The 15,231-nt window shown below is 38.3% G+C and overlaps 1 protein-coding gene across 2 annotated transcripts; it reads right to left on the reverse strand.

Moving 5' to 3' along the window:
- Nucleotides 1-1,010: 1,010 nt before the first annotated feature.
- Nucleotides 1,011-11,739, reverse strand: PLEKHA3 (pleckstrin homology domain containing A3). Of its 2 annotated transcripts, XM_003207525.4 has the most exons (7): nucleotides 11,589-11,739; nucleotides 10,396-10,551; nucleotides 7,577-7,713; nucleotides 5,386-5,550; nucleotides 4,381-4,424; nucleotides 3,737-3,852; nucleotides 1,011-2,498 (listed from the first exon to the last, which is right to left on the reverse strand). In XM_003207525.4, the coding sequence occupies exons 1-7, from the start codon at nucleotides 11,722-11,724 to the stop codon at nucleotides 2,371-2,373; spliced, it is 882 nt and encodes a 293-aa protein (XP_003207573.3). In that variant the 5' UTR covers nucleotides 11,725-11,739; the 3' UTR covers nucleotides 1,011-2,370. The 2 variants fall into 2 exon arrangements, with proteins under 2 accessions (XP_003207573.3, XP_019472643.2); XM_019617098.2 differs by lacking the exon at nucleotides 5,386-5,550.
- Nucleotides 11,740-15,231: the final 3,492 nt, after the last annotated feature.

The following is a 15,231-nucleotide window of genomic DNA, read 5'->3' on the forward strand; positions in this document are numbered from 1 at the left end:
TTAATCTTACTACACATGGACCACTCTGGTTCCAGCTTAGTACCATTTTTCAGAATGACTTCTTAGCTCCTAATGCCAAAAGTAAAATGGTATATCATCTTCACTCATTTCACTTAAACACATTTTAGAATTTCAGCCATAGAGCAGATGTATATTTAAAAAAAAAAAAAGCTGATTTACCTTTAGCAAGAACATGTTGCACATATACTAAAATATATTATTCCAGCTTTAGTCACATGGAAAAAAAACAAGAGAGTCCTAAAGTAATTAATTACAGGGAGCCGTTATACTTGAATCTAAGCATTACAACTTTTATCTAATCAATCATACCTAAAATACTTACCAGCAGTATTTTAAACACTGATTTACAACTCCATGCACTGATCAGTCTCAGGGAAATTTTTGCACAGGGTCCAGACTATTTATTTTCTCTATAGTAGCTGAAAATCAGAAACAGACTCCCATTAAAGTGACATGTACTTACCATAGTACACACTGGAAAAAATTTGAGTGAAATTTCAGTAGGTATCTCTAAACCATTATATATGATTCAACATAACACTCAAATACATCATTTACTTCTCTGAACATTTTTGTTTGCTTTTTTTTTTTTTAATACTTGTTTTACAATTGCCTCAGATGACACACAGAATACATAAAAGCAAACATTTAGGAAAAAAAAAAGTACAAGCATGTGTGGCTGATATGCAAGTGACAGGTGCGTGAAAACTGGCAGAACTGAGCACAGATGACAGCACTGAGCTGGAAGCCATTAATAACTTTACTCAAAGGAGCCTTTCCATTCCCTTTGACAACCAACAGAATGGTTGAAAGACTGGTAGCCTACGCAAGCAACAGTTGATGTTTTTTCTCAACGTTTGGATCTATTTTGATTTAGATGAATCAATATTCCAGATGTTAATAATAAAATTTTCAAATCCAACCGCATCTGTCTTTTCCAAACTGCTTCAATACCACCAAATTATTCATAAACACCAAAGGAAAACAACTTAGACCAAATTAAAGAAGATTTGATTATAAAATACAGATTTTCTTATTTGCTCAAGTACAAAAAACCCCGTGCATTTATTTAGGAATTGTGTAAATGAAAAACGGTAATTGGCTTGCTTAAAGTGCTCTACAGCTAAGACTTCATAAACCAAGCTTATCTTTAAATGAACACCAACCCTCCCCCCCATGCCAAAAGCTTACAATGCTAATGCTAGCAACCTTATGATCAAGGTGCTAGTAGGCACTGTTATACTATATTATATTACTCATGAATTACTGAGTATCAGAATCTGATCTCACTCACAGTTAATGCAGATTTACACAGATGTAAATGAGAGCAGAATGCACCTCCTGGTGTATACCATCCTGAAACAATATAAAGGAATCACCAAAACAGAAGCTCCCTTTGTATAAATATGTCATAAATAAAATATGTCCAGATACAGATACACCTATCCATATCAACAGCAGCTTCATGGTCTAATAGTTCAGCTCTTACTTCTATAAGATGTGTTTTTAGCAAAGTATTACATGACCATATATATATTAGAAGCGCTGCATTAGCTACTTGTGATGCTACACACACCAGAAACAATTTATGCCCATTTTGAAACCTTCAGTAGATTTTTGTATCTTTAGTAGTGAAAGTAGGTAAAAAAATTTTGATGCAAAAGAAGAATAAATAAATACAATTATTAAATATCCAATGCTTGATACAAATGCTTCATATTAAGTTATTTGAATACTTTTTTTTAATAGAAAAATACACAAAATATTTCTACTCTCATTGTCTAAAAAGAAGGACCAGATTATGTATACCCTTGTGTTTTTAAAGAAGGCAATGTCAATTACCATCATGCTGCTAGAGTAGATCCATCAATGCCCAGTCCCACAGTCCTTACTCAGGCAAAAAAAAGCCCCTGCAGGGCCATCAAAGCTCCAGACAGACTGCTTATACAAATGATCAGCAGGCACAAGCTGCACTTTTTCCAAAAAGGAAAAAAAAAAACACAAAACAAAACCTCTTTGCTAAAATTTATAATCTGCAGGTTTACTACTGTATCAGTCAGACCTTCAAACTTTTTATAAAGAACAACATTTACAAATGTAGATGTTTATCTTTTAAACCATCATTTGTTCCAAAAAAATGCACATTCAAACTGTGAAATATTAGGAAAATACTCTTGCAAATAAACTATATAAAGATAAAATACACTTCAAAGATATTTTTCAGGTTATTCTATAAAGTGCAGAGAAATCCTTCTAAAAAGGGAAATTACTACTTCCTATAATAACAATATAATTACAGCAGCCTTTGCATAGCATTTTTTATAGAAAATTTAAACAGTTTCAGCTTCTTCAGGAAGAAAAGGATGAGAGACTCCCTTCAAGGTCAGATCTTTCATTTGATATCGATCTATTTTCTTCCGGAATGGTTGATGACACCAGATCTCCATTTACAGCATTTCCAGGACAGTGAGCAGATCCTATGAAGATATCAAGAAGTATTTAAATTTCAAATAAAAAATACCCTCACCCAATCTGTCAGTTATTCTACTTGTTAAGTCTTTGCTCTTCATAAGGGATAAGATGCATAATTACTCTGGACTTCTACAAGATTTCCACCAATATCATGTACAAGGGTGATGTATACTAGGTGAACATTCATTATATCCATCTGGTACCTTTTTTAAACAATTAGTATTGAATTTGAAGGACAGCTATCTGCGCAGACAAATGCTGTATGACAAAGATTGATTACAGAAAGAAAAACACTGATGCACTGATACGCATTTAAATAAAACAATTTCTATTAATAAAATGAAATTGATGACTTCTGCAAGTTGAGTATTATTAGATTACCTGTCAGGAAAGAGGAAAAACTAGGATAACTAGAAAAGTCTGGTATTAGCAGGAACAAGACTTTTTCAGCAATCCTGGAAAGAGTTAAGCTTGGTGAAGAAGGTCCAGATGTTAACAATCAAATCAATACTGACATGCAGCTACATTAGCAGTGATACACAGAATGGAGTTTAAACAAAGCTTATTAGCTTGGGATTTCTGGTGGCAGATCCTAAGTTGGTGGCAGGTGACTGAGGCAAAAGTGGTTGTCATTCCACAATATGTGAGCATCAGAGAACCAAGGAAACGGTGTGGAGGTGCAAATATTTGTGCCATGATAGCATAAAAGCATTAGTACCTCTCCAGGCTCACACATGCTTTCAAGCACTGCACAGGCCTCAGGTTTTTTTTCAAACCAAGTGACGCACTAGGCATTCCAGAAGAAAGCAAGACTAAACCAGAACTAGTCAAGAAGAACTAGTCAAGTTAAAAGTCTTTCTGAGAGGAGTTAGGACAGAGTCTGAAGGACAGCAAGAATCAAGACTGAAAAACCACAGAACCAAATACTAACTCAGTAGGGCCCATCTAACCAGGAGAGACTACTATTTAGTACAAACACTCCTGTTTTAGTTAGATCTCCATTTTAGATTACAAGCAGTCCTACTCATTTCAATACTTCAGCTTCAGCTGTAAGATTCTTATCAATATGAATGAAAACCAGAGAAATCAGCTACATAATAAAGTTGCTTCAATCTGTAGTGTAGGAAATGTATAACCTAATCTTTTCCCTTACACTGGCATCAGCACTGTAACACTTGACATAAACAGGGTAATGAATTCTACAGAAAGATATAGAAGAAAACCATCCCTCCTCCAAACTTACTCTGAGAATCTTCCAGGGGAGTGTCACTGTAAGATTCTGTATCTGAGTGTGTTCTTCTGCGTTGCTGTGATAACCGATGGAGGGATGAAATTGGTTCTTTCACAGAGTGATTATCCCTATAAGCAAAATGAGTTATATTAGTAAGAAAAATCTGTAAGAACCCAAATTTTAAAACAACTTTGACTATAGATTTGTTGTTCTATCAATTATGTTTTTCACTATACTAACACAGAAATGACCTGGTCAACAGAACATCCTTGATTTTCATAATTTTAAACCCTGAAAATTGAAATAAAAAAAAAAATGCAGTTTGTTGTTTGCATGTAGAAGAAAACAGTTCAAAAATCTGAAAGACTAACCCAAAAAACAATGGTAGCACTTCAGGCTACATGTCTAATTTTATGAAATTAGCAGAAGTCATTTGCATGAAGTTTCTAGCATGAATAAATATTTACAGAGCAAGTAACAGACACAGCAGCTCCATTATTTGCCAAAGACACTGCACCTTAATTTTCAAAAGCAGATCAACTTACGCCTTTTAATTTCCTCCCCCCCCAAATGAACTTTATCTCACACTTCAATTTTAGTGCTAGCAGGTTCAGAGAGGGTATTGAGAAAAAAAATCTAATGGAATAGAAAAGTACCTTTCTGAATAACAAGGACCAGGATGGCTAATGGAACGCTTCATCTAGGAAGACAAAAAAAGTCACAAGTTATTTACAGGAATGATTCACACCGACATTGTTATACTTTATTTACAACATCACAAAGAGGGCGGATGATTTTCTTTTATTTTAACAACTTTTGTTAAAAACAAAACAAAACACAACCTGTTTTGACTAAAAATGAGAGAAAAAAAAAAAAGATGGATTGCCACCAATGCTAAAGCATTCACACAGGAAATGCAATTTAAGCAAAATATGTGATAAACAGAAATACTGAGGTAGTCTTCCCCCCTACCAAAAAAACATTTATTTTACATTCTGCACACACAACAAAACCAAAATTCTGTCCTTTGATTCTTTGTGGTTCTTCTGACGCCACTGCCAAACTTTTACATATGAAAGGTATTACTTTAAATAAATAAATTGGAAGATAAATAGATTGGAAGAAGATAAGGAGATGAGATCAAAGAGCAAATAAAGGGATTTGCCACAACAAAAAGCTACAATACAGCCCATCTTAGAATCTACATATGCAATTAACAAGATATTTAAGACGATTCTGCATATACTGTCCTCCTAAAAGAAATGATTAGTAACTAAAAGTTATGCAAGCAGTATCTTTACTATTATTTACCTTTTTGATAAATAACATTATATTACATTAATATAAACTTTTTTGAATGATATACATTGAAAGATATGTTAAACTGCTGAAGTGCTTCTAGTATTTAAATCTCATTTCATAGATATCTCAGTATCAGGATCATGATAGGTATGACAAATTACTCTGATTATGTAAAGGCTAGAAAACAAAGACTGGAAACAGAGAAGCATTGATTTACTAAATATTTAAAACCAGCACTGAACACAGCAGAGTCAAGATTCCATCTGTTGACATCAAAGCACACAGCTTTCTGCCATTTTTCCTCCCATAAACAACAACATGACCCTTAGAAAAAAAAAAGTATTTTAAAAGTGTCTAACCATTTGGACAGGTGATGGTGACACAGGAGAAACTAAGGGATCAGGGTGAGGCAGCTGGAACATTTCTGGCTTAAACTTGGCATTAGCAATCTTCACGCATTCTTCAAGTGTTGTGATAAAAGTATTACACGTGGCACTAAGCAAGGAAGAGGCTTCATTCATGTTCTGAAAGCAAATGAAAGCAGAAGTATAAGCAAGAAAAAAGACAGACACAGTTTTTCCCTATCTCCACTAAATTCCATCCTTACTATTAAGACCTAACAGTAATTGAGAATCATAGAATCCTTACAGTTGTAAGGGACCTTTAAAGGTAATCTAGTCCAACTCCAGTGCAATCAACAGGGACATCCACAGCTAGATCAGGTTGCCAGGAGCATGATTCAGCCTCACCTTGAAAGTCTCCAGGGATGGGGTATCTACCACATCTCTGAGCCAACCTGTTCCAGTGCCTCACCATCCGAGTTATCGATGATTTTTTCCTTATAGCCAACCTAAATTTAACCTCTTTGAGCTTGCAACTCATTCCCCCTTGCTGTGCAGGGTCACCTGCTAAAGAATCTGTCCCCTTCTTTCCTGTAGCTCCGCTTGGGATACTGAAAGGCCACCACAGAGTCTTCTCTACTCCAGGCTGAACAGTCCCAGCTCTCTCAGCCTATTCTCATAGGAGAGGTGTCCATCCCTTGGATCACTTTTGTGGCCCTGCTCTGGATATGCTCTAACAGGTCATGCCTTTCTAGTACTGTGGATTCCACATCTGGACACAGTATTGCAGGTGAGGCCTCACCAACACAGAGTAAAAGGGCAGGATCACCCTTTTCGACCAGCTGGCCATGCTTCTTTTGATACAGCCAGGATACGGTTGGGTCTCTGGGCTATAAGGGCGCATTGCTGGCTCATGTCCACCTTCTCATCCACCAGTATCCCCAGGTCTTTTTCACCAGGGCTGCACACAATCTTTTCACCCCCCAGCTTGTATTGATAGAGAGAGTTGCCTCAACTCAGGTGCAAGATCTTGCATTTGGACTTGCTGAACCTCATGATCAGGTGGCCAGTAGTAGACAACAATCACAAGGCTCCCTTTGCTGCCTCAGTCTCTAACTGTCACCTAAACGCTTTTGACTTGCTCACAACTATTCTTCAAGGGACAGCTCTTCACATGCTATTCCTTTTCTGACACAGATAGCAACACCCCCACCCCTCCTTCGTTGCCTGTCCCTTTTGAACAGCTTGTAGCCATCGTTAGCCACGCTCCAATCATGGGAATCATCCCACCAGGTTTTGGTGACAGCTACTATATTGCTGTTTTCTAGTAGCATAGTATCTTCCAGATCCTCCTATTTGTTTCCAAAGATACGTGCATTGGTGTAGAGACACTTCAAGCTGGACAGCTGGTCTTGTCGTCTCCTTAAAGAATAACTCCTAAATTCCTTTTATATATTTTCCTTGATTTTCTCCATTGTCTTCTATCACCCCAGCAGTCACTCCCTCATCATCATAGCATTTGTCTGGACTGCAGCTTTGCCAGCACCTCTCAAAGAAGCGAGTCCTTCCATGCCCCTTCTAGCATCCTGTCCCTCTAATATAGCTATGCCATTCCACACCTTATCAAAGGAAGGCTCACTTCCCTTGCCCCCCATCCTCCTTTAAAACTCTTCCAATCAGCAATACAGCAAATGATAGTGGAGTAGCACAATCCTAGGCTACAGCAAATAAAAACAAGTCCAAACACAGCAGCCATGGACACAGAAACAAAGGAAAGAATTACTGCTTACTTTTGGAATGTCTCAGGCAGAAAGGCAGGGATCTCCAGCAAGATACCCTTGCCTATACTGCCAACCCTTAAATGAGGTCTGGGAAAGGGCAGATCCTGCCTTCACCCCTTCTGGTCACTCAGGTGCACTGCATACACCTGGGCTCCCCTAGGTTGGCCCTGCCTTCCCACCAGGTGCTCAATCACTGCTTCAGGCCATGACTTAGCACTTCTCCTACAAATGCTATTATATATTTACTAGAAGCAGATATAACAGGTCTTTCGTCCTTTCAACCAATATTAGTATTACATAGACACAGGCATTCAAAAACTGAGTTGAAGATAGATCTCTCAAACTTATGAAGAAGGGAAAAGAACATAAGTTGTCAGTGGAACCTTAAGCTGAATAAGATACCTAATGCCATTACAGAAATGCAATACCTCAATGCTAGGAGGAGAGCAAGTCTCATCGTGGTGAACAAATTCTTGTATTGTATGAACTTGCTGCATTAGAAGATCACAGTAGAGACGAAGTTCAGACATTTTGGTTTTAAGAGATTCATTGGTCTCACTTATTTCTGTAAGAAATAAAGGAAATATCAACTTACAGCACAATAATTGCTTAAACTATCATTACTTACTGGAAATTTAGGTACAGATCTTTCACAGAGGTACAAGCGCAGAATGTAGTCTGTGTTCAATTAAATGGCATGGAAGGTAGAGTGGAGTGAAGACTACAACCACGTTCTTTGATCCACAGTAGTTCCATAGGTAGCCTTAGACATCATCAACTTCAAGAAAACCCGATGGACTGACTCTAAGAAAAAGAATACCACGATGGGGACTTGGTGGCATCAAACTGTCTACCTGCTACTCCTGGGCCAAAACTCTGCCATCCTTTTTACAAAATGCCACCCTTTAGTGAACTCTGCTCAATACCAAACACACCTCCATTCCAAAAGCTACCTGCCTCCAAGGTGCAAGACAATTTTATGCCAATCAGAACAAAGAAACGTAATGACTAGAGTCACTCAAGCTCCATCTGCAGAGTAAGAAATGCTAAAAAAAATTGGCTTAAGAGAGTGGGAAGATAAGGAAGATACATTCGCAGACAAGTGAGAGACAGACAATCTCTGATTCCTGGAATCTGAATGGGTTGTAACTCTGTTCCCCACACTATAAGGTTGCCTACTGGGTAAGGCTCACACACTCAGCTATGTTGAGCGCTTCCTCAGGAAACTTTGTAATCTCTATAGAGTATGTTTTATAATTTAGTGTTCTTGTGGCCAGGCTGTACTACTATTAGTTATTCCATGTGCATTGCATTGTTTCTGATTAGCCTCACACACTTTGCAGACAGCAATCACCAGCAATCTAAAAGCACCCATAATCTGTTGCTAATAAACTGCACAATCCAAATGATTTAGCTGTGCGGGGCCAAGAGGTTGTAAACAAAAAAGGAATACCACTAGACAATTAGCTTGTACTTTTTGGTAACTGATGCTGCCTGAAGGACAATCAGAAAGAAGCATATAACAAGAAAATAAAGTTGAAAGCTGTCTCAACTACAGTGCAGTATAGAAAAAAAAAGTCACTGAATGAAAATTTAGCAGACTGCAGAAATGGTTACATCAAGACAGCAAAAATACTGTGCAGAAAATAAAAGCAATTATAGAGAACCAGACCGGCAGCAGCTGAAATTAAATGGCTTCATAACCACTACAAACAATACGGTCATAACAGTAAGTTACTGATGCTTCTCACAATAGAAGAGGTCAAGAAGGTAATCCTTTCCCTCTGGTCAAGGCTTGTGAAACCACATCTGGAGTACTCTGTTCAATCTGGACTCCTCAATGCAAGAAAGATATGAGCATACCAGATCATGTCTGGCAAAGGATTGTGAAAATGATTAAGGGACTGGAGTCTCTGACATACAAGGAGAAAGCGAGGCAGCTGCGAGTATTAAAGCGTGGGCAAATATGAAGCAGTTTGTAGATAACTCAGTATTTGACAGGAGGATTTAAAGAAGACATAGCCAGACTGTTCTCAATGACAGGAAAAAAGGCAATGTACAAAAACTGAAACATAGGATATTTCATCCAAGCTTCAGAAAATAGTTTTGTACTGTTGTAGTGGACTGTTTTATCAGAAAACTGTAGTATCTCAATCCTTGGAGATACTAAAACTTAACTGGCTGTGGTCCTGGGCAGCCTGCTGTAGCTGACTCTGCTTGAGCGGGTATATAGATCTATACTATCTCAAGAGGTCTCCTCTAGACTCAACTATTCTATGAAAAGATTTGGAAAGATGAAAGTATACTCACATTTGTACACACCTCGGGTTAACTAGGAGAGATCACCTTATTTACATTCTTTTTCTTACATTTATACCCTTTAAATATTTTGATTTTGGTTTTCATAAGAGGCTTTTAGTTTGATTCAGTAAAGTACTTGCGTGTTGCCTTCCTGTAGTGGAGGTGATTTCATCCACTGGGTTTTTGGAAGAATTCTCTTCCATAAAAGGAAACTTAAACAATGCCCAAATATTAAAATTCAGGATGCCTTACTGTCAAATAGGACAGCGCTGAATGCATTCAGAAATTTTAAGAATAAAGCATGTGACTGATTTTACATAGAAGTGGTTCTTCGTAGTCTATAACAGAATAAAGACACCACTGCAATGTCTGTAAAAATGCATTAGGCAAAAAACTAAGAAACATATATACCTTCTAAGAAACAGGCCGGCAAATCAGATATCCAAACTCCATAGACTTTGGGTTTAAATTGCTTGTTCCTAACTGCCTACAGTCAGACTCTTAACCAAACATGGAGTATTTGTTAAAGGAGAAATGATACAAGTTTCTTTGAAGTAAACTGAACTCATATTCACAGCAGCTGTGGCTATGCTGCTTCATATGGTCACAGCAACATTCCTGGAATGCCAAACAGATACGTGGTGCAGGACAAATCTGAAGAGGGCAAAGTAATCTAAATTGAAAAGCAATACAGAAAACAAAGAAGTGATAAAGCCTATAAGCAGCAAAATAAAGTCAATAACAGAGTATGTGACACAGTTATTTGCATCAGTCCCTACCACAACTCATATACCATGGGGAAATATACCCTACAGATGACTAGAAATGATTACAACTTCTATTTTAAAGACAACAGTGCTGAATTTCTACGACAGTATTTTTGCTATCATTACATGAAAATGTGCAAAAGTGCTTGGCTTGTGCATGCTCTAGATAACACACATACCTTTCTCCTTTTTTGTTCTAGTATCTGCTAAACAGGCCTTTGCACTTCCCAGTGCTACCAGCCACCTCTGCCTTTCAGCTGCATTAACTGCTTTCATATAGAAATGCTGTTCTCCTGGGATGATTAACTCCATTCTGGTGTTGTCTGTTGCATGGACTAAAGATATAAAAGAAAAAAGAAGTTTTAAGAAAACCAAACCAAACCAAAATACAAAAACAACAACACACACACTCTAACCTGGTAACAATTTTTTATTAAATAAAAAAATCTCAAAGCAATATCACTGTACTGCTGCCAAACAACAGAAAGCCCAGAACAGCTCCCTAGTGCATCTTCTTCAAGAGAAAAGGCAGGAACATCAAACACGAAACAACGCAAATAAAAGGACATTTCCTTACCGCATTAACAATTCACTGCACACTAACCTGTAGTAACAGCTGCACTCTAACTCTGATCTAAAGATGGCAGACTTAAGAGTTTTGTTGCAAGATGTATTTATAGAGGACTAAAAAGTATTTTAGAGGATTAAAAAGCAAATTAATTTCCTCTGCTGTCAGATCGTACAGCCCTAGAAACAAGAATCGAGGTGGACTCCACTTACAGTCCATTATATCCATTACTGTCTTCAACAGGATACTTTGCTGAGTTCACATTACCAACCACAGTTTCTCCAGATCCACTTCCCACTAGCCATGGACATAGGAGATAATCAAATCCAGACTTCACCTAGTATCTTTCATACACCATAAGAAGAGAACAACAAAAATGACTCAAGAAAACAAAAGACTGAGCATCTCTGCTTTCTAAGCATCTCCCCTTTCAGGATACTGCTGCCACTCTTCTGAAAAATAAGCATTTCAGTCCCTTACATGACTGAAAAGAGGTATAAACAATTAGCCTAGGCCACTTCAAGCATAGGCCACATGCGCACAACTATTCAGAACAAAGAGGAATATATTGTGGGTTCTGAATTACAATAATTAAAAAAAAAAAAAAGCTCTAAATGCCCCAAATCTTTTCTTTTGTTACCTTTTCATAATTCACTCTATTATTCGTAAACTACAAAGCAATCATGTTAAACTATAAATACACAAAAAGAAGAAGAAAAAATCTATGATGCAAACTGTACATTGGGTAGTCTCTTCTACCTCCCCAACACCTAAAATTTCTTCTAGCAGAAATCCAACTCTTACCTTTTATTTCACACACAGCCATCTTTATACTTCCTTTGCTGCCTTTGCAAACGTCATCCTGTGAATCATAGTATGACAATATCCCATTGTCTAAGACAAACCACCGAGGCTGCCAACCTGGTAAGATCAAAAACATGAAAAAGGAAGTTTAGGTTAATTACTAAATAGCAAATCAAATGCATCTCTTTGGCTGTTAAATCTTTTATAAATGATGCAAACATTATAGCAATCCCATGACACAACAGGAAATAAAGAGTCTGTGGTCTGAAGACAAGAGCTGCTCTATCATCACACCAGTATTATACAGCTAATTCACTCCCATTCTTTTTGAATGAAAGATTGGCAGTATTTCAGTTTCCACTACTTTCCATTCTACTGCAGAATGAAATTTTAATTTAGCCACTGCTTAATCCCATTTTGAAGGGATACCTCTGAAGAAACATCTTTGTCCAAATACATTTTTCAGGTAAACTTCCTTTAGATTACGGTCATAGAAATAAACAACTGCCATCACTCAGTGTTCAGTCTCCGCTACCTACTGTATTTCAGTGAAAACGTTTGCATGCCACACTTGACCACTGACACACCATTGTCTCTGAAGGTAGCTCAGCTCTACTGCTCAACAACTTAATATCAAGCACTGTACTGGGAACTGAGATGCAGCTTATATTACTTAGAGTCATTTGCAAGGACAGATTACACCAGCTCCACTCAGATTTTCACCAGCTTTGCATCAGCAAACCTATTTCATGATCACTGACTTTATTCTGCTATAAAACTGAGCAGTTTATACAGGTATCTCTGAGAACTCTATACAGCATTATGACAAATAGAAATGCTAATATATTTTAAGCCGTGAGGGCCCATGACAACAATTCTTCTATTTATTTCTCTTAGAGCTGTTTCATAAAACTCAATGCTCAGTAGAAAGGGTACCATAGTTCTCAATACTATTAAAAAATATTTTTGTCTAGCAAATTACCTTTCTTTCTAAACCCAACACAGAACTTAAGTATTCCTTGAGAGCATACCAAGAACTTGGACCCGTTATAGGTTGTATCAGCTAGGCAATATGAACAGATTATCCCTTTATTTTACAACCTGAGACCACATTTCTAATTTCCTGTTTGGTTGAGTTGGGACAGGAGTAATGTATGGCCAAGGCCTCAACATATTTGGTGACACAATGATGTGGTCTTTGGGACTCACCGTGCCACCAAACCAGCAAACCAAGCTGCAGCCATTTAGCACCCGCATGTTGTAACACTGCAGTTTAGACGGCCATCACTCTTGAACATCTGCTAAAGGCTTCATACTGCTCACGTTTAGTCATTATCGGTGTCAATGCTAATTCAAGAAGTGTAGGACCAGATCATATGAACTACAGCATCACAGACTCATTAAGGTTAGAAAACCATCAAATCTAGCAACAAACCCATCACCACCAGGCACATGGAAACATGTCCTTCAGCACTACATCTAAACATTACTTGAATACCTCCAGTGGACAGATGGACAGTGACTTCATCACTTCCCTCCACAGCCTGTACCAGTACCGCAATTCCAAGATAAGGAAATAATAACGTGCAATATTTCTTTAAGTTATATATTAGCTGTAACAGCATATATCTTTATCTTTCAAAACGCGGGCATGTACTCAATAGGCAGATCCACATTCTCATAAAAACAGAATATTAAAAACAAGCAAACAAACAAGCAAAAAAACCCACAATCACTAAGGGGCCCCAGATCCCATAGGAAAAAAAATTCAAGTTATATGTATACAAAACCACTTATACTAAAACAACGTGCAACTAAATGACTGTACAGAAGACCATGTCCTACAAAACGCAGCTCTGAAATGCACTAGGGTTTTTTTGTTTGTTTGTTTGTTTGTTTTCCCTAAGCGGTATGGTGTTGCACTCTGAACTGCCCTTATCTCCTTAGCACATGCATTAAGTCAACAAGCTTCTGAATAGTCTTATTCTGATAAAAAAGGACCGTATACAGATGATTACTTTTGCCTCATGTTATACTGGCATTGGAAAAAAACAGAAGCAAGGTGCCCCACAAAAGTAAGCCGAAGAACAAAACCATTTCTTCTAACTTGAGTTTAGATTAGTAGCTAAATCTGATATTTGACAGAACACTTCACAAAATTTGTATTTTACAAGTCCTTACATGCAAACATCAACATATTATTGAAGCTAGAATAGAGTCTCCTTTGCTGTTAAAGAAGGAAACTAAATAATATTTTCCACAATGCTTCAGCAATGATAACAAGCTGCTTGGCTACTACTGTGAAAACTACAATAAATACTACGACCTCTTTTTAGCTACAAAAACACAGAGCAGAGTAACAACAAGGTTGGTAACAATACTGAAAAAAAATCAGTAATATGCTTAGTTATCTGAAACTTGGTTCCCTGCTATACTCAGGAAATTCTAGAGAATTTCTGACACCGTAATTTTCAAATGCAACACCAGCAGATGCCCTCAGCTGGGCAACACACGTGGAAGGAAGAGTCCTGCAGATTGGTAGTTTAGAGGGAATTGACTACCAGAGGCAGTCATGCGCACATACATGTAACTGTCTATTGTACAGCGTTTCCAATTACCGTTACATATTTACCTATTAAGTAACAGACTCCAAATGAGAAGTTTGTAATAAACACCACAAGGTATCCTGTTTTCTAAACCTTTAGAGCTCTGCACCACTCCACACTGAAAACCTGAATTCTCTGAAGCAGAACAACACACACGAGCAGGAGACTGAGAGGCAATGAAGTCAATGGAGGCCAAGAAGAGGCTTGATTAGGCACAGCATGGGATCCAGCACAACCTACTCTACAGGCAGAATCAGTTCTATTATAGCACTGGAAAAGAAATCTTTTCCACCTTGAAAGTGCAGCCTACCCACTGCTATCTCCAGACAGAGACATTGTCTCTGTTATGGGAGGATGGAGCAAACAAAGCTGCGCTTTCAGTCAGCAAATGCAGATAATGCAGATCTGTGGTGCACTTCTCTCCACAGCAGCTCTACAGATACAATTCCTGCATATTTTACCCTGAACTCCAGCTTTTATATGTTTTACAGGTTAGGACAAAGAAGCAGAGACTTTAGAAACCAACATCCAAAACCCTATTAGGAGAATTCAGACTTCAGGAACATTTAGCACTGAAGATTTCGGGTAACCCTACCTGATTATGAACAGGTTGCCCGGTAAGTCTGTGAATGTCCTTTCCGTGGAAGGATTAAAGGCCAGGCTGGGTGGGCTCTGAGGAACCCGGGCTAGAGGGAGGTATTGCAGCCTATAGCAGAGGGTTAGAACTATATGATCTTAAAGGTCCTTTCCAACTCAACCATTCTGCAAGTCCTCAACATCAAGCAACACTACCCAGCAGATCCGCACCCAGCAAATAAAAGCCATTTCTCATGAAGACGGAAAAGAAAGAGCAACATCCAAGCTGGCAGAACGAGACGCTGAGACGGAGGCTCCCCGCCCGGCTGCCAGAGCCCCCAGCGAAACGCAGGGCTCAGCCCCGCAGCTGGAGCCCGCCACCCAGCACGAGGCAAGGCGCGACGCCGGTGCCCGCACGCAACCCCCCAGGGCCGAGGCCCAGAGCCCCGCACCGCAGGCCC

This window comes from Meleagris gallopavo, chromosome 7 (assembly GCF_000146605.3).
Source record: "Meleagris gallopavo isolate NT-WF06-2002-E0010 breed Aviagen turkey brand Nicholas breeding stock chromosome 7, Turkey_5.1, whole genome shotgun sequence".
Lineage (NCBI taxonomy): Eukaryota > Metazoa > Chordata > Aves > Galliformes > Phasianidae > Meleagris > Meleagris gallopavo.